Source organism: the organism of the source record quoted next, unplaced genomic scaffold, assembly GCF_019419815.1.
Source record: "Pyrus x bretschneideri cultivar Hongxiangsu unplaced genomic scaffold, Pyrus_bretschneideri_v1 Contig41, whole genome shotgun sequence".
NCBI lineage: Eukaryota > Viridiplantae > Streptophyta > Magnoliopsida > Rosales > Rosaceae > Pyrus > Pyrus x bretschneideri.
In genome coordinates this window covers 3,463,319-3,485,626 of record NW_025999735.1, presented here as the reverse complement: position 1 = coordinate 3,485,626, position 22,308 = coordinate 3,463,319, and the positions used below count along the sequence as shown (strand labels likewise).

General features: G+C 35.6%; 1 protein-coding gene and 1 pseudogene across 1 annotated transcript; both read left to right on the top strand.

The window, feature by feature from the left end:
- Nucleotides 1-2,198: 2,198 nt before the first annotated feature.
- On the top strand, nucleotides 2,199-7,472 carry LOC103948569 (annotated as a pseudogene).
- Nucleotides 7,473-17,143: 9,671 nt separating this feature from the next.
- LOC103948568 (expansin-B3-like) lies at nucleotides 17,144-20,031 on the top strand. Its single transcript, XM_048566478.1, has 4 exons — nucleotides 17,144-17,436; nucleotides 17,742-18,048; nucleotides 18,789-18,918; nucleotides 19,393-20,031. The coding sequence occupies exons 1-4, from the start codon at nucleotides 17,283-17,285 to the stop codon at nucleotides 19,597-19,599; spliced, it is 798 nt and encodes a 265-aa protein (XP_048422435.1). The 5' UTR covers nucleotides 17,144-17,282; the 3' UTR covers nucleotides 19,600-20,031.
- Nucleotides 20,032-22,308: the final 2,277 nt, after the last annotated feature.

Genomic DNA, 22,308 nt, shown 5'->3' with positions numbered 1-22,308 from the left:
TCTAATATCCTTGGTCCACAGGAAAACCATAAACAATAATAAAATAATAACTAATTTTCCAACGCCCCGTCAAATTCATGGCAGTACACATCATAAGTTTGCCAACAAGCAGATGTGGATGCAGCTCCATTAGGCGGACATGACAAGGCTAGCTCTGTTAGATGGACACGACAAGACAAGCTCCGTTAGGCGGACAAGACAAGACAAGTTCCATTAGGCAAACAAGACAAGCGAGCAAGCAATCAAGCGAGCAAACAGGCGAGCGAGGGAAAGTATTCCAAGTGGTGCAAGTGTAAGATTCCAATGCTAGTGCGAACTTCCAACCAACTTTTGAACAAACAAGCAAAAAAATTCCAATTTTCCATGTATACAATATCATTCGAGTGGTCACTAGTTCAATCACTTGAGCGATCATTGTAGAAGGCAACAAGAAGCTACAAAGAAACAAGCCCAATAGCAGCATCACGTGGGCCTCAAAACCTCAAAACACAACAGCCATATTTTTTTTCCTTCCTTCTTTTTCCCTTTTTTTTTTTCCTTATTCCTTCTCCTTTTCTCCAAACAACATTAATAATGGAACATGCAATCGCAGCAGCAACTCGATGTCGGTTCGAGAACAGTCGTGGGTCGAAGGCGGTCAGCAGTAGGGGCTTGGTAGGAGTAGTGGTGCAGGCGTGACTGGGTGGCAAGGCGATGACGCAGCGGAAGGTTCAGGCAGGCAGCGAGGTGTGGGTACGATGCGGGTCTGGTTCATGGTGCAGCAGAGTGCAGGTCAGAAATAGCGGCGGTGGCGGGTGGTGGTTGAGCAGCAGCGGTGGTGGATGGTTCTGCAGATCAGCACGCGTGGATGGTGATGCGGGTTCGTGGCGGTTGTTCCGAGTGTAGAAGAAGACGATGACGTGAGGCAGCAAACAGATTCAATTTTTTCTCTCTTTATTTTTAAGCAACAAAAACCTAACTAGGGCACAACGACAGACCACAACGAAGAAGAGGAACGTGACAAGACAAACAAACTAGCTACCAAGAACAGATTCAACCCTGAAGGATCAAACCTGCTCTAATACCAAGTTTAATATCAGAGCGCACGATTAACAAACGAACAAACTAACTATAAATTAATATAATTTTATTAAGTGAACGAAAGTGCTCTTTTTAATGCACATATATTAGGTCCACACAGTATTTTTTGTGGCTCAGTTTATATTTGTCTTGGATTGATCTTGAAAAGTTAAATCACCTTCTCTATCTTTAAAACAGTCAGAAGAGAAGTGGAAGATTGCTGTATTGCATTGCTAAGGAGTGGATTATATGGGTGTTTATATGGAACACAAATCCATAAATTCCCCTTGTATTCTGCTGTAGAAATCAGCGTTAACAAGGAACATAGACAACCTTAAGCTTACACACTCAACCTTAAATTAAGCAACTCTAACAGCCTGTAAACAGCATAAGGGTCTGTTTCTGAGGGCCTCCGCTGGAAGTGATTTTCCACAGTGCAATTTTGCTGATAGCACCGTTGTTAGAAATATACTTTTTTGTAGTTTTGTTTTCAAATTTTTTTGTGCTTCTTGTAAGTACACTTGGAAGTGCCTCAAAAGTGCTTCTTAAGAAAGCTCTAAAATGGGCTTATCTGACCCAAAAAGAACACTAGTTATAAATCAATGAGTTTATTTCTCTTCATTCTTTTGCTGCTTATGCTTTTCCTTTTTTGTTCTATGATTTAAGTAGTGTATTTTTGTGTATTCTTTCCCTGTCAAATCAACGTCTTTTAATTATAGTTATTAGGCTTGCAACAGGGTCATTTCTTTCTTCCCTTACAATCTGTTCACTTCTCATTACATATGTCATTATTAGATTCTTAATATTCTGTTAATGTGTATTCATGTGCATCATTTCTTGACAATACTTATGTGCTTAGCTACACTTCTACTCCTATGAAGTATGAAGAGAGGTAGTAGGGGGAAAAATAATCTACGTGAGATAGATATTGCTTTAAACGCTAGATAGATATTGCTTTAATTTCAAAAGGCATATTTTTCAAGTAGTTCCATCCAAAGTGGGGAGGTTGAATTATGAGTGCTATTTATCATCATAGCATATAGACTTGTCTCTCTGTGGAAGTTGATGGATTTTAAACTAAATTGTCAGCTCCATATTTGCCATATCTTTTCAGATCATTTAGATTCCTTTTGTTTTAGATGTTGATATTTATAAAACATTTGTAGAAATGAGTACAGTTCAGTGGGGCTTCACTTTCTTTTATTTTTTTAACTCTGTTATCTTTAAGTATATTTAACAAAACTGTTTGTGTTTTACCTTAATTGCTTACAGTACATGGTGTTTGTCTTCTTACTCTTCATGCTTGAAGCTGGAGTGACTGCTGACATATTTTTAAACCATGACTGGGAAGAGGTATATCGAAGAACAGTGTAGTTATTTTTGTTTAATGGGTTAATGACTTAGAGAGAAGCATATTAACGATTTCGTTATAATGCTGATAATTTTTTGACTTGTGGCCAAGACTTTCCAGATCATCCTACTGGGAGATTTGATCAATTCAAAGAATTTGTAAGGTCGAACTTTGAAATCTGAAAATGGATTGGCTTGTCAATCGCGTGTGTACAGGTCTCTCTCAACTTTCTTTTTGTGTACTGCATGTTTGTGCATGCTTGTTTGAAGAAATTAAAAGTTAAATGTTCAATGAGTCTCACTTAATGTCTTACCAGAACTAGTAGAAGCTGCAGAAACAGTCGACTGTCTTAAATATATTTCAGGGTAAATCCACACCAATGCCACTGAAACTTCGACCCATGTCTCCAGTGGCGGACAAAACATAGGCCCAGGGGGCGCTTGGTCCCTCTCAAAATTTCTTTTTGAGGACTGTTTATATTAATCTAGTTAAAATAGTTCCAAAATTCATTTTGAGTTGTGAGTTCCTCTACATTCTCTTTGGTTTCTCACTCACTCATGTCAAAAACCCGATTTAGTTGCATATATTTTGTTAATATGAATGACTATTAGATTATTGATACAAGTAAAGAAAAATTTAGAGGAGAGTGGTAAAATTAGGAATGTTGTAACAACTTGCAATAATTAGCCTAGTTTTTCCAATAAAAGTACTTGGACTTTTACAGCTCCCCCTCTCTAGTTCTTGACTTTCAGTTTGTGTGTTAAAATGGCTCCGGCCGTGGGATGTGCTATATTTTCCCTGAAAACTTGTCATGTGCTCGGCACTATGTATTCAAAGGTTTGTTCGTTTATAAACCGTAAATACCAATTGAAAGTTAAAATACACATAAGACAACAGTTTCCTCACATTTCTCTCTCCTTTCCCAAAAATGGAGACCAGGAATCAAGTTTTGTGCTGTGAGCTTGTTGAGGAACCACAACCTAGAAGTTGATATTACCTACGGACACAAGATTGGAAATTCAACTCTACAATCCTCCATGGTATAGTTTCATTAGCGTGGCCACAGGCTCTCAAAATCCAATGCAAAAACTCGGGATACCATTTTAAAAGGTCAAGATTGGAGCGTGATTTGCATGTTTAATCATGCCCATCTATCGTTTCCTACAGGAGTCTATAGTGTGTGATACAATCAAGTCTTATAAGGGCTATCTGGTTTGCATATCATGGCCATTCCTTTACATCTTTTCTCTGTCCTCTTTCTGTTGAACGTTCGTTGTCTTCTTTTGCAGGGGCTGTCTTTGTTATTGGCAATGATACTCAAAGCTCTTGGGCCACATCCGTATTATGATAGTGATGATGAGTATGTTCCTGAGAGGGTTCCACTCCTAAAGAGTGCTGTTCTTCCACCTCCTTATGTCGTTGGTAACCCCGTATATGGTTCCAAAAATGATTCATGGAACATAAGGATCAATGGCAAGGTAGAAACGTTCGATTCTTTGAATGGGCCATGTTCTATATCTGCTGCATTATATCTTACTTATTAAATCGAAGATCCTGATTTCGTTTCTCAATTCAAAAAACTCTGTTAACGCCTTTTCATCTATCTTGTTCTAATTCTTGTGCCTTAATCTTTGTTACTTCTTTTCACTAGAGTATCTATAAAAAAGAAAAAGATCCTGTCTGAGTCTCTAATGATTCATTCAGATCCTGTAGGACAGCTGAGAGTGTCATAAGTAGTGCCACTTTTATGGAAAGAGCACACACACATGGACATGTATACATATATATTGTTAGTATAAATGTTATATTTTGATTAGTAATACCCTTTTCAAACTGTGAAAAAGCCCGTTGATTAAGTAAAATCATGTCTTGTAACATAACATGCCCCGTAATTATCAGAATTTGTTTCGTAATGATATGTAGTATATAATATATTATGTATAATGTATATTTACAGTAGCAGGCGCCTTCATGTGGGGATCCCCATTTGCAAGGATCACATTGTACTCGCATACTTCCACCGTGAAATGTGGTCCAGTAAATTAATCCATCCTTTTTTAAGGTCCTCATTGAATGATGATCCTTACAAAAGAATGGCTATAATCTTACAAGTGACCTGCAACTGCAAGTGGAGAGAAGGGCAGGGAGGTTGTGAACTGTAGTAAGGTTTTTGCTGCTAAGTTGGGTTGTCCCCGCAATTCTATGGATTTTTGTTTTTCCCTTTTCTAAATCAGACAAACAGGTAAATTGGTTGCATCAGCTCGGCTTCTACTTGTGGATGGACGGTAGTGTGGAGACACAATAAGAGTGGAAGAACTGGATCCGAAAAATGAGACATCTGATGTCGGTTGACCAATTGAGCACTGGAAGTTTTATAAACTCGAGCAGATGGAGGGTGGAATTAGTCACGTACGTACTTTAAACTCTCACTGTATACCAGAAGGCTGAACCTCATGAACTGACAGTTCATCGCTGCGTTTCTGTATAGATTGTTAAACCATGCATATTATATATCGATTCATTTATAAGCTCCATTCAATCATCTTGTCAACTTTTGCATGTTTCATGTGCAGACATCCCCAATTTCAGCTAAAAGTTGTTCTTTTCAGTTTCTTACAGGAACTTGGAGGTTTTTAGCAGTTGGATTTGCAAGTACTTGGCATGATTTCTCTGGTTATTACTTAATTTATCAATTTGCATGACTCCGTGGGAAGCATCATTATTACAGATGAATGGAAGACTTCTAATTTTGTTTAATTTTAAGATAATCAAGATTATGAATGTTGTGGATATTAAATCTTGAGCAACTTGCCGAAACATTATACAATTTACGAAGTGGGTAAACTACGGTTTGATCCCCAAAACTGTTACCCTAGTTGAAATTGAACTCCAAAACTACTTTTCGGTAAATTAACCTCCTGATTAACCCCTTACCGTTAGATTCTGTTCACTATTTCGTCAAATTCAAGGGCAAATTAGACTTTTTATCATTAATTATTACTTTTCAATTATGCCCACCAATAAAATAATGTCATGTGGACACATAATAATTCAAAAACTTATAGCATAATAAGAAACATAAAGAAACCAAGCGTTTACATAACAGATCATTTTACATTGTCATTACACATTATTATGTGTCCACATGTCATAACTTTATTAGTGGTTATAAGTGACATGTAAGAATTGATGGTAAAAAGACTAATTTACCCTTGAATTTGACAGAATAGTGGACGGAATTTAACGACAAAGTGTTAATTGGCATATTTCAAATAGTTCAGGAGATTAATTTATCAAAAAAATAGTTCAAGGGTCAATTTCAACTAGAATAATAGTTCAAGAGATCAAACAGCAATTTACCCTTTAGGAGGCACTACAGTATGACTTTTACATAGCCTTCAATGAAACCACATCTTTTTTTTTTCTTTCTCTTTTTCTAAAGTTTGGGGGAACATTAACGAAATGCTCCCGGTACTGTTCACTTTAACGAAAAATCACATTTTTACACTAAAAAGCCAATACTTGTACTATTCAGTTTACCCTTTATTTTGTCCGTATCGTTAAAACTCAAAGTTTTCAAGCTTTTTTCATTAGTTTTCCTAAAATTTGGTTTACTTTTCGTCCTCCCTTACAAAGGGGTGATCTCATCTCAACTATTTAACTTGTATTGTTTCTTTTTGATATATGGGATCAATGGATTTGAACTTGACACCTCTTATCATGTTGGAAAGCGAAACATTGTTGGACATGTTGTATTGTTGGACTTGTGAATCATAACCGCAATAATGTACATGATTCAATCTAATTGATAGATATTATTTACAACTTGACAACTTAACATGTTAAAATTTGTGTTAAGAAAAAGGGTCAACTACAATTTACACTCTTTAGATTTAAGGTACTCAACAAAAAAAAAAAAAAAAAAAAAAAAAAAAAAAAGACACAAGGTTTTAATTTTTTTACATTGCACTACAATATTTTGAAATGATATCAATTTATACCCAGTGTTTGAAATATCCTAGATATGCTCGATATTTCCAAGGAAATATCCAAAAATTCAGGGAACAATATGGAGAGAGGGGTTGAAGTCTAAACTTCACTCCATATCCACGATACTTCTGGAAATCAGTTAATTTCCTTGACATTTTAAAAAAATATTTGGTGTTTGCAGACAATTTGCAAGAAGTTTGCAGGAAATATCCATGAGCCTATGCATTCTTTATTTTTTAAAATTCTTTCTTTATGGTCCCAAGCCCGGATAAAGGAGGAGGGGGAGGGTGTCAGGTAGTCGACAGCTGGCACTCCTATCTTACGTCGAATCCTTGGGATGCGATCATACCAACTGGAAGTCCTCGTGTTGCATTCCCCCACAGCCAACCCCACCTAGTGGGAAAAGGCTTTGTTGTGTTGTTGTGTTGTTATGGTATTGGTTTACTTCAATAAAACTTGTGTTGTTTTCGTGACGAAAATTTCAATTAAGTTATGTATAATTTATTTTTTCTAGTGAAATGCTTTATTTTATTACTTGTCATTATAAGGAAGTTTTTCTTCTCACATATCACATATTTATTGTTTACACACTATCTAATCATTAATTCTTGATTCATAAGTGTGTTGTGACTTCATATGACATTCCCTAAAAAATAATTTTAAATTTCCATGTTTTTGAGCAAATTTTCATCATTTCCATCGAAGGCAATCGATATCGATATCGATATAAGATATATCCTTCAATATTTCCACAAATTTGTCTATTGATATTTCCACCGATACCGATATTTTAAACACTGTTTATACCATATGTTTGTTTGAAAGTCTAGGCCTCTGTTAAATATATGACAACCCATATGAAAGGGAAGAGGATCCTCTCCGGAGCCGGTTCCACCGGATCCTCCTCCTTCCTCTTCTTTCTTTGCAGGTTTTCGACCCCTGGAGTTGGCGTCGTGCTCCCCTGGAGTGGGCATTGGCCGGAGTCAACGTTGTGGCTTCCTCGATGCTAGTTATCGAAAAACTTCAAAATCACACGGTCGGCGATGACTACTACGATGTTGTCGATAACTAGCTCCAGGGAGCCCACGACACCGACTCCGGGGGAGCACGACCCTGACTTCGGGGGTTGACAAAGTGCAGAGAAAGAAGAGAAAGGAGGAGGATCCGAAGGCTCCGGTGGAACCGGCTCCGGAGAGGATCCTTTCCCATATGAAAGACCCATTTTGGGAATGGCATATAAGCCATACGCACTGTTTGGACCAAATTATGTGCTTGATTGTTGTTTTGAATACAAATAATTAATTTAAAAGAAGCCTAAGCTCATAATTAGGGCTTTTTTTTTTTTTTTTTTTTTTTTTTTTTTTTTTTTGTGTGTGTGAATGTGGTACAAATATAGCTTATATGTTAACTCATAAACAAGTTCCACGCTCACAATAACATCAATTTGATGAAGGATCAAACGGTCAAACAATGCAAAGAACAATTTTCAACATTTTAATTTTCTTCAACACTTGTAAACTTGTTTGGTATGATATTCAAAATCTATATCTGAACAATTAAAAAGAGAAAAGAAATCACCCTACAATAGCTCCAAAGAAAGATCCAAGGCCAGAGGAGAGGGAGAAAGACACAGATTTGGAGTGAGTGGAGAGAGAAAGCCTAGGATTTTGAGTTTAAAAACTAAATAAAAAAAAAAAAAACTCACTTTAGCGTTTTCAAGACGTGGGCCAATTTTTAAATAAGTTTTGAGTCAAGTTTTTAAAATACTCCTATCAAACAAGGGAGAATTTTTTATTATGACGGAAACACAGGTGGTACACCACGTGTTCTAATAGAAGTGGTGGGAAATTTTTTTTTTTTGTTAAGTTATTAACTTTTTAGCACACATATCCCACAATTTGTATAGTGACACATGGTGTACCACTCCGTGTACCGATCACACTGAAAAATCTCTCCAAACAAGGGATGCCACAAAAAAAAAAAAAAATAATATGGTATATTTGACTTTAAAAAATAATGGAAAAAAAATCTCATGTATTCTTCTTCACCAATCCAATGAGAATACATGCATCAGGTTAGGCCATCATCAATGGAGAGGGGTAAAGGTTCAAAAGCAAATAAATGACTTGATTTGCCTAAAAAACATCTCTAACCGATGGTTAGGCTATAATTCTATGAATCATGTCAGACCATTATTTGGCTAAAGGGACATAAGGCCATCTCCAACCGAAAGGGGGTCAAAGGGCCATAGGCCAAAACATAGCTTGTTTGACAAAAAACCCATCTCCAACCAAAGGGGCTATTTTTTAGCCCCCTTAATAATTTATTATTTTAATTGAATTAATATGGTTAATTAAATTAAACTGCCATATCAAAATAAGGTTATCCAAAGATATTTTGAGTGTCACTTGTCGCTAAATGAATAAGCCTCCGGATTTCTTACCTTATCTTTATATAATCTCAATAATTTTTCGGATATGGTTTATTATCTTTGTATAATCTCAAAAATTAAAGGAAAGATTATTGGAAGAGGTAAGAGAATAGAATGTGAAGAATTGAAATAAAGTGAGGTAAGATAGTATGGAATGGTGAAAAGGATGTGAGAAATGGCTTAGGTATTTATGGAAAAAAAAAATTAGATTTTTTTTTAATTTCTTAAAAAAAATAAAATAAATCAAATTCCAATGGTAACTTGACGTCAGGTTACAGTTGCATGTGGGCTGGGCTAGGCTACTACAATCGGGCTGGCTTCTTTTGGCCAGCCCACTGGCCAGGTGTATGAATTATGGCCTGGTGGGGCCCACAAGCCATTTGCCTGGGTCGGTCGGAGATGACCTAAGGCTGGCCAAATGTAACCCCACCTCTTAGCCCTTCCTTGGTACACAACTTCTCAATTGCAATAATTGATTCAAATTCAACGGTTAGATTTGAAAACATCCAAATGTAATTTAATTAAATTAACCAACAAATTTAAGGTATAAACTTAAAACTAATAAATTATTGAGAGGGCTATGTTTAGGCCCTTCGGTTAAAGAAGATACATGAGTATGCCACTGTTTATTTAAAAATAATTTTTCATAGAGATATAATTTTGGACGGGACTATATCTAATCATTTTTGTTGGAGACGGCCTTACCCTCCTAATGTACTTTTTATATCCAATGCTTCATTGGGTACTACTTCATTTCCAAAAGATAAAAGAAAGTCAGTGTGTTGCTGTTATAATCTTTCTGTTTGCTTTTGTAAAGAGGCATGTGCCAACAACTGTTGAACAAAGAAATTCAACTTAATTAAACCCTAGCAAAAGACTGGAAAACCCTGCATTAACTTAAAGTCACAAACTAAAGCACGAAAAAAGGGAAGGAATAAAAAGAAAACAAAAGGTAAAGCATTTAATTCCTTCTTTTATTGCAATGAGCTTGGAGTTTTGTTGGTTATAATTTACATAAACGTGCATTTGAGGTTCAATGTTCAACTTTGTAAGAAGCTTGTATATCAATTCATTAATAGTATTCATTCCTGCATACGAGATCATTTTTAACCCTCTACTCTAGAATCTCTCGTATCAAGAAAGGGTGAGGGGGCGGATTTATTTTTCAATTCAGGAAAGCATGATTCGGCTAGTCATTCTAAGGACACTCATGCCATGATCTTGAATATAATAAGTAGATTGGTTCTTCAGTGTCAGAGAGATGAGCATTAAAGATAATAATTAGACAGTTTTTTTTTTTTTTTTTGTGGCATTTGCTGAATGGATTCACAAAGGATCTTCTTCTATAAAGTTGCTACTTTTAACTACCAGAAAGTCATGCTTTATATATTAAGCACAATCAACACACTCTTAATTATATAATTAGCAAGATTCTAAAAGATGGTAGACGTTAGTCGGACGGCAGGCTGAGGCTTAGTGCCTAGGCGGACTAGAAGGATTTAAGTAAATTTATTATGAGCGAGTTTGGCATTGTTGTGCTTTTAAAAAAAAAAAAAATTGTTTCTACTGTGCTGTGAGAATAAACAGCTGTAAAATAATATTGTTGAGTGTTTGGTAATTTTTTTTTTTTTTTTTTTGTAAAAGTGCTTTTAATAATAAAAAAAAAGTGTCGAGTGTTTGATAAATTTGTATATAAATTGCTTTGAATATGTTAAATGACTAAAATAGACATGGTATTTAATGTGATATAATAATTGTCAAAGACAATAATATAGGACAAAGATTGTAATTTTATAAAACATGTGAGGGTATATTTGTCATTTGAAAATTTTATTAAATGAGTATTGATTACTATGCTTTGAAAAGAAAAAAGCACTCATTTAGGAAGCATGGTAGATCCTGCTTCTGCTTTTCTACTGTCATTGACAACAGTTTAAATAAAAAAAAAACATTTTTTTTTGTTTTACCAAATACATTTAATGTTCCATATTTTTTAATAAGCTTTTTTTTTTTTTTTTTTTTTTTTTTTTAAAGCAACACAATCTCAAACCAACCCTATATATTGTATAAATAAATGTTTTTATTTTTTACACTTAAAAACACGCACATAATTATATTGGGATACATAAATTGCAAAATAGAATAACATATAAATTATAAAGTATTAGAACATATTGAAAACATGGGGAACATGCATAGAATGAGTGTTCATCCAAGTATTGAACAAGTCTCTTACATTTTATTGAAAAATTAAAATGCAAAATAAAAGTTATTGTTTTTCTATCTAAGTAAGAGTGGTGACCTAATTGGATTTAGGAGGGTTAGGCGGGCGCCTAGACGGGCTAGGCAGACGCCTAAGCGGGTCTAGGCACAATTTCTTAACTTTCAAACGCCTAAGGATTAATCGGGACTATGGCTAGCCGCCTAGTGCCTAGACGGGTCCTAAGCGATGCTATGTGGAGATTTTTAGAATAGTAATAATTAGTTCTAATTAAGGGCATCTTTAGCTAGGAAATGCGTCGATGCCTTATTGAATTATATATTTTTGTACTAATATTTTTTTTGGCGAACTATATTTTTGTATTTTTGTACTAATTTGCGTTAAAAGTTTTTTGTCTCTCTTGGACCATGTTCCATCATGAACAAGCATACCAGCAAAATCAGCTAGAGCGGGAAAATGCCATCTTTTATAGCATTTTATGATTTATTATTTTAAACTTTAGAGAAAGTCTCTGCACTTAAAGTTGGTCAAAGAATGCTTAATAAAAAAATTAGCAAAATCTTGTTTTAAGAGCACATCTGACTCTTCATTTGTTCGACGGATTGTACTCATGCTTCATATCTTATTGGAGATTCTATCATGGGGTTAGTCTTAATTAACTATTCAATTAGCGATAATCACGGATGTTTCATTAACTAAAGAATATTATCTATTGGGTTGGGGGTATCACCACCACACATATACTCTAATGTTTTTTATGAAAAGAACAAAGTTAAACAAAAGTAATAAGATTCCTGATCGGATCATGGTGCAACGTGACTTTTTGAAGAAGCACAAGGAAGTGCTTCGAATTGTTACCTCAAGCTTAAGCTAGCTTCATATTAAAGCAACTAGTACCAAGTTTGTTCAGTTTGTAGAATGTGAGTATCCTGGAGTCTAAGGGCGAAGGAAGCATACGGCCAGCGAAAGAACTTAGCACCGTACTTACATGGTATGAGTAGTGGTACTAGAAGTTAGGGGCACACATACTTACATGGTATGAGTACGAGTGAATGAGTACAATAATGAATGAGTATGAGAAGGAATGTGTATGAGATAAACAACTCCCTATTAGTGTGATACCTCGATTTTTGAGATATCTCATTCCCAAATCATATGAATAAGAATGATACCTATTTCTTCAAATTTCATTCCTCGTAAGTAAACATACCTTAAGAATTGACGATGAATGAAGAAGCTTAAGTCATTTCATCAGTACAAGATATAGTATCAACACAATGACTCTTAATTGACATCATATATTTTTCTATAATGCTATAGATTTTTCGAAAATATTAATAGCAACAAATTTATTTCTCAATCTTATATATAAAAAAATACATTATCCCTTTCTTTTTGTTTTTTTTTTTTCATTTCTTTGGCCAAAAGGGTCCATGTGACAAGTTGATATACTGTCATTGGCAGTATGATAATCCTCGTGACGCACGCACAGTAGGATTCTTATTTGATTCATTGTGTTCATGCATGTGCATGTAGGGTCCTGAATATTTATTTTTGCAACTCAGCTCATCTATGATTTTTGTAGGCCGTTGGCTTCAGTTAATTAAAACTAGACGTTGGCATAACATCATATAGTTATAATTTAGTTACGTATTATTTGAGCTTTGAACAAAGAAACAACAAATATATATCATGATCTCAATGCTCTCAACATAAATCCAAAGCATAGATATGTCGGTTGATAATGTATTTATATTATAAGAGTTTGTAATTCTGTTAGTTATGAATATTTTTATGTAAATTGGAGATCCCGAGTTCAAATTCTCTTTACCATCCGATTTATGATCAACACAAAATTCAATTCTTACTCGCATGTTAATACGACATAAAAGTAATAGTAGTAGCTGATTAACTACATGGCCGGAGTCCTTCACATGTTTAACAGAATGATTTAAACAAGTGATCGTGTATGAAACCGGTGTAGATTTTTCTTCTATTTTGTCAACTAAGCAGCATTTTTCTTTGTTTTCGAGATGATGTTTCTTGGATCAATAAATATAATCGCATCGATTCAAGTGCTAGCTTAGAAAATAAACATGCAAACAAAAACCGTATAATTATATATCCATCATTAGATGCAAAATTGCTTCTTCATCCACGAGATTACACGCATGCACATATTGAGACAAATAAACATCATCAACGGCAATAGTAATTCTAGCTCTTTAATTAGGGATTTAAAATTACAAAACAAGAAAATGAGGCCCTTCCTATTAGCATGTGTGGTTGGTCCAACTTTTTTTTGGTAAGTATATATATATATAAGTTCAATCGATTATTGGCCTATTAATCGTGATTTCTCAAGTACACGTGCTTTAAGATAGCTAATAATATGGAAACCCTAATGGGGACTCATTAGTAAAAGGGGTATTACTTGTTTCTACACTAGCAAATTTGACTAAAACCATATAAACTGTCAATTTGAATGGAAGTTCTCAAACGTAGAGGGCTAGTTCTTCTCTCCATCGGAACAAGCTTCTTATCTAAAGTTGTTAAAGAGATGAAATATAATCAAGGTATATTTTTCTAACTAGAGGTTGAATCAATCATCAAAAGAAGAATTAGGCCAAAAATTGTTGGAAATGTGCCCTAAAGCCAATCATATGATGATAGTTTACAACATTTCACATGTTAAACTAATATAGTTTTATATAAGGCAAATATTATTGTCTAAAGCCATCTCATATAAATGTTATATGCTTGAACAATAAGTCCAAGGAATATGTAATTGGAAGAATGTGATATAAAGAAGTTAGATTCATGAGACCATTCACTTTCGTACACATATTCTAAACATTCCTAATTATAGGATTGCCAATTGGGCATTGATAGTCCGTTAAGATCAGTATGTGCTATGTCTTCTCTCAAAGAGAGTGACTGGCCTCGAGTCATTGGTGTGACTGACACTAAGATAAGTACGTAGGTGCTCAATGGAGAATGAGTCCATTGAATGCGATCAAGAAGAAGTTTTCATACTCATGACACCATATAGTTATCGTAGGCTGTTGGCTTCAGTTAATTAAAACTAGTAACTGACATAACACCATATAGTTATAATCTAGCTACCTATTGTTTGAACTTTGAAGAAAGAAACAATAAATATATATCATGATCTAAATGCTCTCAACACAACTCCAAAGCCTAGATATATATGTTGTTTGATATTGTACTTATCTTACAAGGGTTTGTAGTTCAGTTGGTTAAGAACATTTTTATGTGAATTCGGGATCCTGAGTTGAAATTCTCTTTACCGTCCAATTTGTAATCCGCACAAAATTCAATTCTTAATCGCATGTTAATACGACATAAAAGTAATAGTAGTAGCTAACTACATGGACGGAGTCCTTCACATGTTTAACAGAATGATTTAAACAAGTGATCATGTATGAAACCGGTGTGGATTTTCCTTCTAATTTGTCAACTAAGCAGCATTTTTCTTTGTTTTCAAGATGATGTTTCTTGGATCAATAAATATAAACGCATCGAATCAAGTGCTAGCTTAGAAAATAAACATGCAAACAAAAACCGTATAACTATATATACATGATTAGATGCGTAATTGCTACTTCATCCACGAGGTTACACGCATGCATATATACATATATATTGAGTAAAAAAACAGCATCAACGTAAATAGTAATTCTAGCTCTTTAATTAGTGATTTACATTACCAAACAAGACAATGAGATTTCTTTTAGTATGTGTTTGGTCCATAGACAATGAGATTTCTTTTAGCATGTGTGTTTGGTCCCATTTTTTTGTTAGTATATATATAAGTTCGATGCGTTATTGGCCTATCCACTAGCTTATCTCCAACTTGTTAGCTAAGATTTTTTAGTGTGTCGGGAATACGTCCCGGTGCATCAAGTGTTATAATACAAGTAATTAGACACTTGAGGAAAAAAAACTCCAACCACTTATATTATATACTGAGCGTACAAAACTGTGTTTCCGGCACATCGAAAAATCTCTCACTTGTTAAGATAGGTAAGCCACAAATTTTGTTCGTGCACCGGAAAAATGTTGGGCCACACAAATTACAGCCAATAAATCGTGACTTCAGGCCGTGATTTCTCAAGTTATAACATGTTTCCATAGGAATAAAGGATTAAGTAAAGGAGTAATCGCCAAAGAAATATCATAATTTTAATTATTACTCATGAGTTCAATTTTGTTTGTTTAGATTGGTTTTTGCTTGTTATTAACCAAATAATTTTTGGTACAAGTACTTCATTAGCTTGATGTGCATTGTTGGTTTCAGCATGGCAGTTTAAGCTTTTAGAGGCTAATGTTTGTCTAATATGGTATTAAAACTCTCGTTCTAGGAGGTTGTGGTCAGTCTGAAGCCTCTAAACCCTATCCCACATATTTTCAGTTATTTTCGCTAGGCTGCCTTGTTTTTGTTTATTTTCACGTTTAAGAAGCACATGTACGAGACATAGGGTGTTAGCATGCATTGTAGGACACTTTTTTTTTTGGAGGCCTAGGTTTTGTCTAACATTTTCCTTCTCACAATTGAAAAACGTCTCAAGTTCGAATCTTTATTCAGAGTGTTGTTCCCATACGATCCCTTGGAGGGAGAAAATCAAAGTAGATGCTAGGTCAAGATGTTTCAGCTCCCCATCGATAAATGAACTTCAATCGCATTATCTAAATTTCAACCACGCACCCCTGTCCCAATTAGTGTAGTAGTTCATAAGTTCTCTCCATACTCGTTTGTTTTCTTTCTTTGCTTAGTTTCATTATATTCCCCCCTCTTTCATGGCAAGGTGGCCAACTGCCTACCAATATCGCAAAAATTTCCCAACCATTTATGGGGTTTTACCCATCTAGAATTGGGCAAGGTATGGTGAGTAACAAAATGGGATATTAGCGATTGAGTGATAGCTTGATTGTTTACATACGTTGAGAAATATGTTTTTTCTTAAGATGATGCTAGAGATATCATCTACTTAAACCATATTTTGTAAACCACATGTTGTAGTGGATGATGATTTGATTTTTTCTTCGTATCATTACAAAAGGAATATAACCATCAACCGACACATTATATTGTCTACCCCAAATGGTCTAAAACATGATTTTCCTAGCATTTTTTTTCTTGTATTAACAACGAAATCATAATGCTACATGTTTCATAATATAAACTCGTCATGAACAATTATAACTTGTAAGTTGTAATGTTAAATTTTATGATCAATACTATTTTGGTTTTATTTGAAAGCGTCTTCCATGTCTAACATAATTTATAAGCTTTTTGTCCTTGGTTCACTCAAAATGTTTGGATCAGCGAGCTGTGTATAGAATGGCCGTAAGAAAGGAACTCTAATAAATGTGACATTACTCTTCGAGATAAAATCAGTTAAACCAGTCAACAAAACCTGCCAACATCCCGGGGGAAAACCGCATAAATGTCAGCCATTAGTTCACACTGCGTTTTCTCTAACGGCCTCCTCCGTGGCCACACTTGCCCTCCTACTATTTTCTTGCACAACTTGCCCCTTGCCTCACTCTTGTGCCCGTAACATAATAAGTAGTACACTTCTTGAACCTAGAGATTTACAACCACTCACACTAAAGACTTTTTATATATTTACGTGTTATTATATAAGTGTTAGAAATTTTTATTTTTTATATTATTAATTTTTTTAATATAAGTATCTTACTACTTGTATAAAAATATATAGTACACTACTCCGTTGTAGATCACATTGTGCTTTGACGGCACACTGTTTACTAGCGGTCCTTAACTTACCAGAAGGACGAAAAGCTTAACGGTCCAATTGTTTGAAATTACGAAAACACCCCTACCATTCAGTCACTCCGTCATCAATGCATACAACCGAACAAACACACCGAAGGTAAAGAGAGCCGGAAATAACGCCTTAACCGTCGGTGGGCCCAGGTTTGAGTGGCTTGTGGTGTAAATACAACGACAGCACATGGGGCAGATGGTCATGGTGAAATTATTGAAGCTTTTTCTGTGGCAGCCGTGCAGCTTGTGCTATATATCCTACATATACACTACAACACCTATACCAAAAACATAACACAACTACATAACTGTCGGCAAAGCTTTGTGCTCACTTTTTAGCCAAACCAGTGCTCAGAACTGTTGCCCGCCACCGCCGCCACTCAACACGCCACTTAATTAAGCAGCCTAGCTCACAATGCAGCTTCTCCACCGTGGCTGCAGCCTTGTTTTGGTGCTGAATTCGTTGCTTCTGCTTGTGTCTTGTCAAGTTCAGCAACCCGGGGCCAACACCCGCTGGCTCCCAGCCACCGCCACCTGGTACGGCAGTCCCGAAGGCGACGGCAGCGACGGTAGGCCCCTACCCTCAAACCCAATTTGGCTTTAGCTTACAATGCCGCATGTATAGACTGTCTATAATATAATTTGTACCTACAGTCTCAACAGATTTTGTACATCTCAAATGTATTATATATTCTTTCGCAATTTTAGATTTAGTCAAGTTAATTATCATATCATTTTTAAATAAATAATAAAAATATTGTATTTCACATTAATGAGAAAACAATGATACGATTTATAGTTTGTTAAGATTATGTTACAGATATTCTTAATTATCCATGAATTAATTATGTCGGCATGTGCGTAATTTTGGTAGGCGGAGCATGTGGGTACGGGTCAATGGTGGACGTGAAGCCGTACAGGGCGAGGGTTGGGGCGGTGAGCCCAGTGCTGTTCAAGAGCGGCGAGGGGTGCGGGGCGTGTTACAAAGTCAAGTGTCTCGACCAGAGCATCTGTTCGAGACGAGCCGTCACGATAATTGTGACGGATGAGTGCCCGGGTGGTTACTGCTCGAATGGGCGCACCCACTTCGACCTCAGTGGCGCCGCCTTTGGACGCATGGCTGTCGCCGGTAATGGCGGTCTGCTCAGAAACCGAGGCGAGCTCTCTGTCCTTTACCGACGGTACGTTCTCATATGTCATGTTTACCGTGTGTTAGCTTGTTTGCTTTAACGGTCCTCTTTTGTCCTTTATAATTTATTTTATGGAACCTTTTGTTTATTTGACAAAATTTTTAATTGTAACAGAACGCAAATGGTACATCATGTGTTTTAATAGAAGTGGTGGGAAATTTCGTTTTTTAAGTTATTAACCTTTTAGCACACATATCTCACCATTTATACAGTAACACGTGATATATCACCCCGTATACCGGTCACATTGAAAAATCTCTCGTCTATTTGCTGGTTAATTACTAATTTTGTTTATTTCCTTTTTGTTTTATTTTCTTTGTTTTAAGAAAACAAGCTAAATGAGTTAATCTTGAAACATTCTTTCACTTTTTAATTAACTACTACATCTGTTTTTCAGTTATTTGCCAAACAACGGTTGTGATTTTTGGGGAACAATTGACTTTAAGCAACTACCGAATGTCGTTTTCATTCTTTTCTTCCTCGAGGTTTTTCTCACATAGTTTTTTCTCGAGTAAAGTTTTAATGCAGTCACTCCTTTGTCTGTATATCTTACGTTAATATGCTTTGATGATTGTTTAATGAAGAATGCTTTTAATTACCCTATGAAAAACTGAACCCAAACAGTTAACACACCACTCAGTTATTTTCACCTTTTTGTATTCTTTTATTTTGAATTCATATCCTTGACGAATTGAAATAATAATAATATATTTTATTTATTTTAACTGCAGGACACCATGTAAATATCCTGGGAAGCAAATAGCCTTCCATGTAAATGAAGGTTCAACAAATTATTGGCTATCACTTCTGGTAGAGTTTGAGGATGGAGATGGAGACGTCGGATCGATGCATATAAGACCAGTACGTTCTCCTTCTTTTTTTTTTTTCTTTTACAATGCTGCATGCATGCCTCTTGCAACTTTAGTTACTTTACATTAACATTTACATTTGCTAACAAGATAATAAAAAAAATGCCAAATCAACAAAAGTAAAGATAGTTTTTCCTTGAAATATCGTGCAATTCCATGTTTTCACATAAAAAGCACTGTAAACGTGCCCAAAAGGGTTTATGAAAGCAACAAAAGAAAGATACTCATACATACAATTAATATTTTAGTTATTAGAATAATGACTTACATGATACAAAAATACTGCAATAATAAAAGTGTGCATTTGTCATGTAAGTTACTCTCCTAAACTCGATAACACAAATCCTATTTCGTACCTCAACCCGGATCAATTTTACAAAGCAATACTTTAGTGTTAACTAACTGATTAGAGAATCTTTAAGTTCACTAATTTTATTTATATTTTTGTGTTGGTGGAATGGTGCAGGCAAGTTCTAGTGAGTGGATCGAGATGAGTCATGTCTGGGGAGCTAATTGGTGCATAAATGGGGGTCCTCTAAATGGACCATTCTCAGTGAAGATTACAACTCTCTCAACAGCAAAAACTCTCTCTGCCAGAGACGTCATTCCCAGTAATTGGTCTCCAAAAGCCACTTACACTTCTCGCCTAAATTTCCACTCCACTCCTAGCTAGCTTATTTGACAAACAAGTCAAGATATATATAAGCACCTTTTTACAAAGCACTTTTTTAACTAAGCATTTTCTAGGCCATAAAAAAGGTCTAGCCCCCATGACCCAAAAGTAGCCGTTGTCAGGGTGGTCTTTTTCTTTTATTTTTCTTTCTTTTTTTTTTTTTTTTTTTTAAAAGAAAAGAAAAAGAAAAGTAGCCGTTGGATTGCACTAGTTAATTACAATGGCATCCAATGCTCTTTCTTTATTTTCTTTTGAGATATTGTTTTTCCTATTTTGCTGCTGTTCCAACTGGTTTTGTTTGTAGATGTGCACTAAGATATGTAGCCAGCCCTCTCCAAAAGGAGAGAGAGCGTGTGTTCTTGCTTTGTTAATGCTATATGTAAGGTTGTGTGACCTAATGTGTTTTTAATGAATTTGGACTATTTGATTGCACTATAATTTCGCTTACAATTGGAGATCTCCGAGCATATAGGACCTCAAGGGCCAGGGGTTTGCTGTCTCCAAATTAGTGTCTTCATCATGTCTCATTTCTAACTTTGTGACACATGTGAGTGATATGCGCAACAAAATTGATGTTATGGACAATCATTCATGCAAATTTAGTTGCATCAATGATTAACAGACACTCACATGCGCGATTGTAGCTAGCTTAATTATCTAAACATAGATGTCAGAATTCGTAATTGCATTGCATATAATGCAGGAGGAAGAGAGAGATGTGGATCACATGGCATGCATGGTCACCCACATGCAACGTGTTCCAATTTTCAACTTTGAAACCTCTCACAACTCACAAGGCCTGCAATTTTTGTGGTGCAGAACAATAAAATTGTGAGTGACGAAAAGGGTCAAAGGATTCAAAGGGCTGTGGTCACCACTACACGTGGGACGGGGTCCCTTTGTAAAATGGTGGTGGTTCATCGATTGGCACATGACTTTCTCTCGTCACATGTGAAGTTCTGCTTGCTACGTCCTTGATCCCCCAAGATACCGGAATCTCTTTAACAGCCAAGCTCTTTTTTTTATTTTTTTAATTAATTTATTTTTTGGGTCCCGTTATCTTAGACCATGGAAAATCTCAAAATCAGAGTAAGCAAAAACGAAAGAGTTATAAAATTATGGACATTATTTTTATCAACAAGAAAAAAAATAAATAAATAAAGATTGTCGGGACAGCAGCAAATTGAGGATTACATCTTGCAACAAAAAAATAAACCTAAAAACTAATATTTTTCAACGGTTACCCATGATTCTAAAAGGCGATAGGTGCTAGTTGGATGGCAGGCAGAGCTTAGAGCCTAGGTGTCTAGGCAGGGCCTTGGCGGTTCTTTTAATTTTGATTAAATTTATTACTAAATATATAAATAAATGTGTACTTATACTTAAGAAAAATAATAATTGTATTGTGATATATAAATTGCAAAACAAAGTGACATATAAATTATAAAATATTAGAACATATTGAAAAATAGGGAACAAGCATGTAATGAGTGTTCATCGAAGTATTCAATAAGTCTCTTACAATTTATTCAAAAAAATAAAGTGCAGAATGAAAGTTATCTATTTTTTGTCTAAGTGAGAGTGCGTAGGCGGGTTTAGGTGGGCCAGGCGGGTGCCTAGGCAAGTCTAGGTTGCCTTTCTTAATTTTCAAACGTCTAAAGATTAATTAGGGCGGTGGTCAGACGCTCGGTGTCTAGGCAGTGCTAGGCTGTAATTTTTAGAACAATGATGGTTACTCAACATCTGATCTTAATTTAGCGGTGAGGACAAAAGTATAAGAACAAAAGTTAAAATAACCATTGTGGATGTAAATTTTGTACACGGCTAAATTGACAAAATCAAACTTGCAAAATAACAAACACCGTTAGCTTAATTGACAAACGTCTAAGAAAAATGGGAGGGAAATGACCCTTGATGCTTAAGTCAAAAAAATGGTTTGAGAGAAACTATGAACTTGAGATAGTTTTGAGTAGCAAGTGGCAATATCCATTTTTCTTGTTTGACTTGGCTATTTATAGACCTAAACCATAACAGGTAGCTAGGAGAGAAGGTTGCAGGCCATACTAGGCAGACCTTATTGTTATGCTAGTAATGGAGCAGACTAATCTTCGCAGTTATTCCAGCTCATAGTTCTGAAGGTCACTGTTAGTAAAAGTACCAGCACGCCAGACACCAAAGGGGGAACTCCTAAGAGCTAGCTTATGTCACCATTGGGCGAGTATGGCTCGGTGGCAGGAAATATCATGGCCTGAAGCATCTTTGATACATTGATGGCCGAAAAGTCTAATACGTACAGGGCAGGCAAGTGCCACGGTCCCTTATGGAAGGTAGACAGGAGCCACATTCCTTGGAGTGGTTTTTTCTGCTCACAACGTCAAAGGTAAAACCGTCATAGCGAGCATATAGTTACATATCCTCCTATTAGATGTGATTAATTTATGTCTTCATAAGAGCACTTCCACCCTTAAAAAGTCCCTTGGGCAATAGGTAATTTAATCCCCCTAAGTGAATAGAAATTGCTGATAGGAGCATATTTATGCGACTTAGTTTGCTTGTTTTCGTGCATTTATGTTATTAGTTCTTAGTTATTTTAGTTCTTAGTTATTTTAGTTCTTTAAGCTTCTTTTGTGTGTTTTCAGGTTCATAAGACGTATTTGGCGAAAGGATGCATTTTGGAGCCTTTTGGAGCATTTTTGGGCACAAATTGGA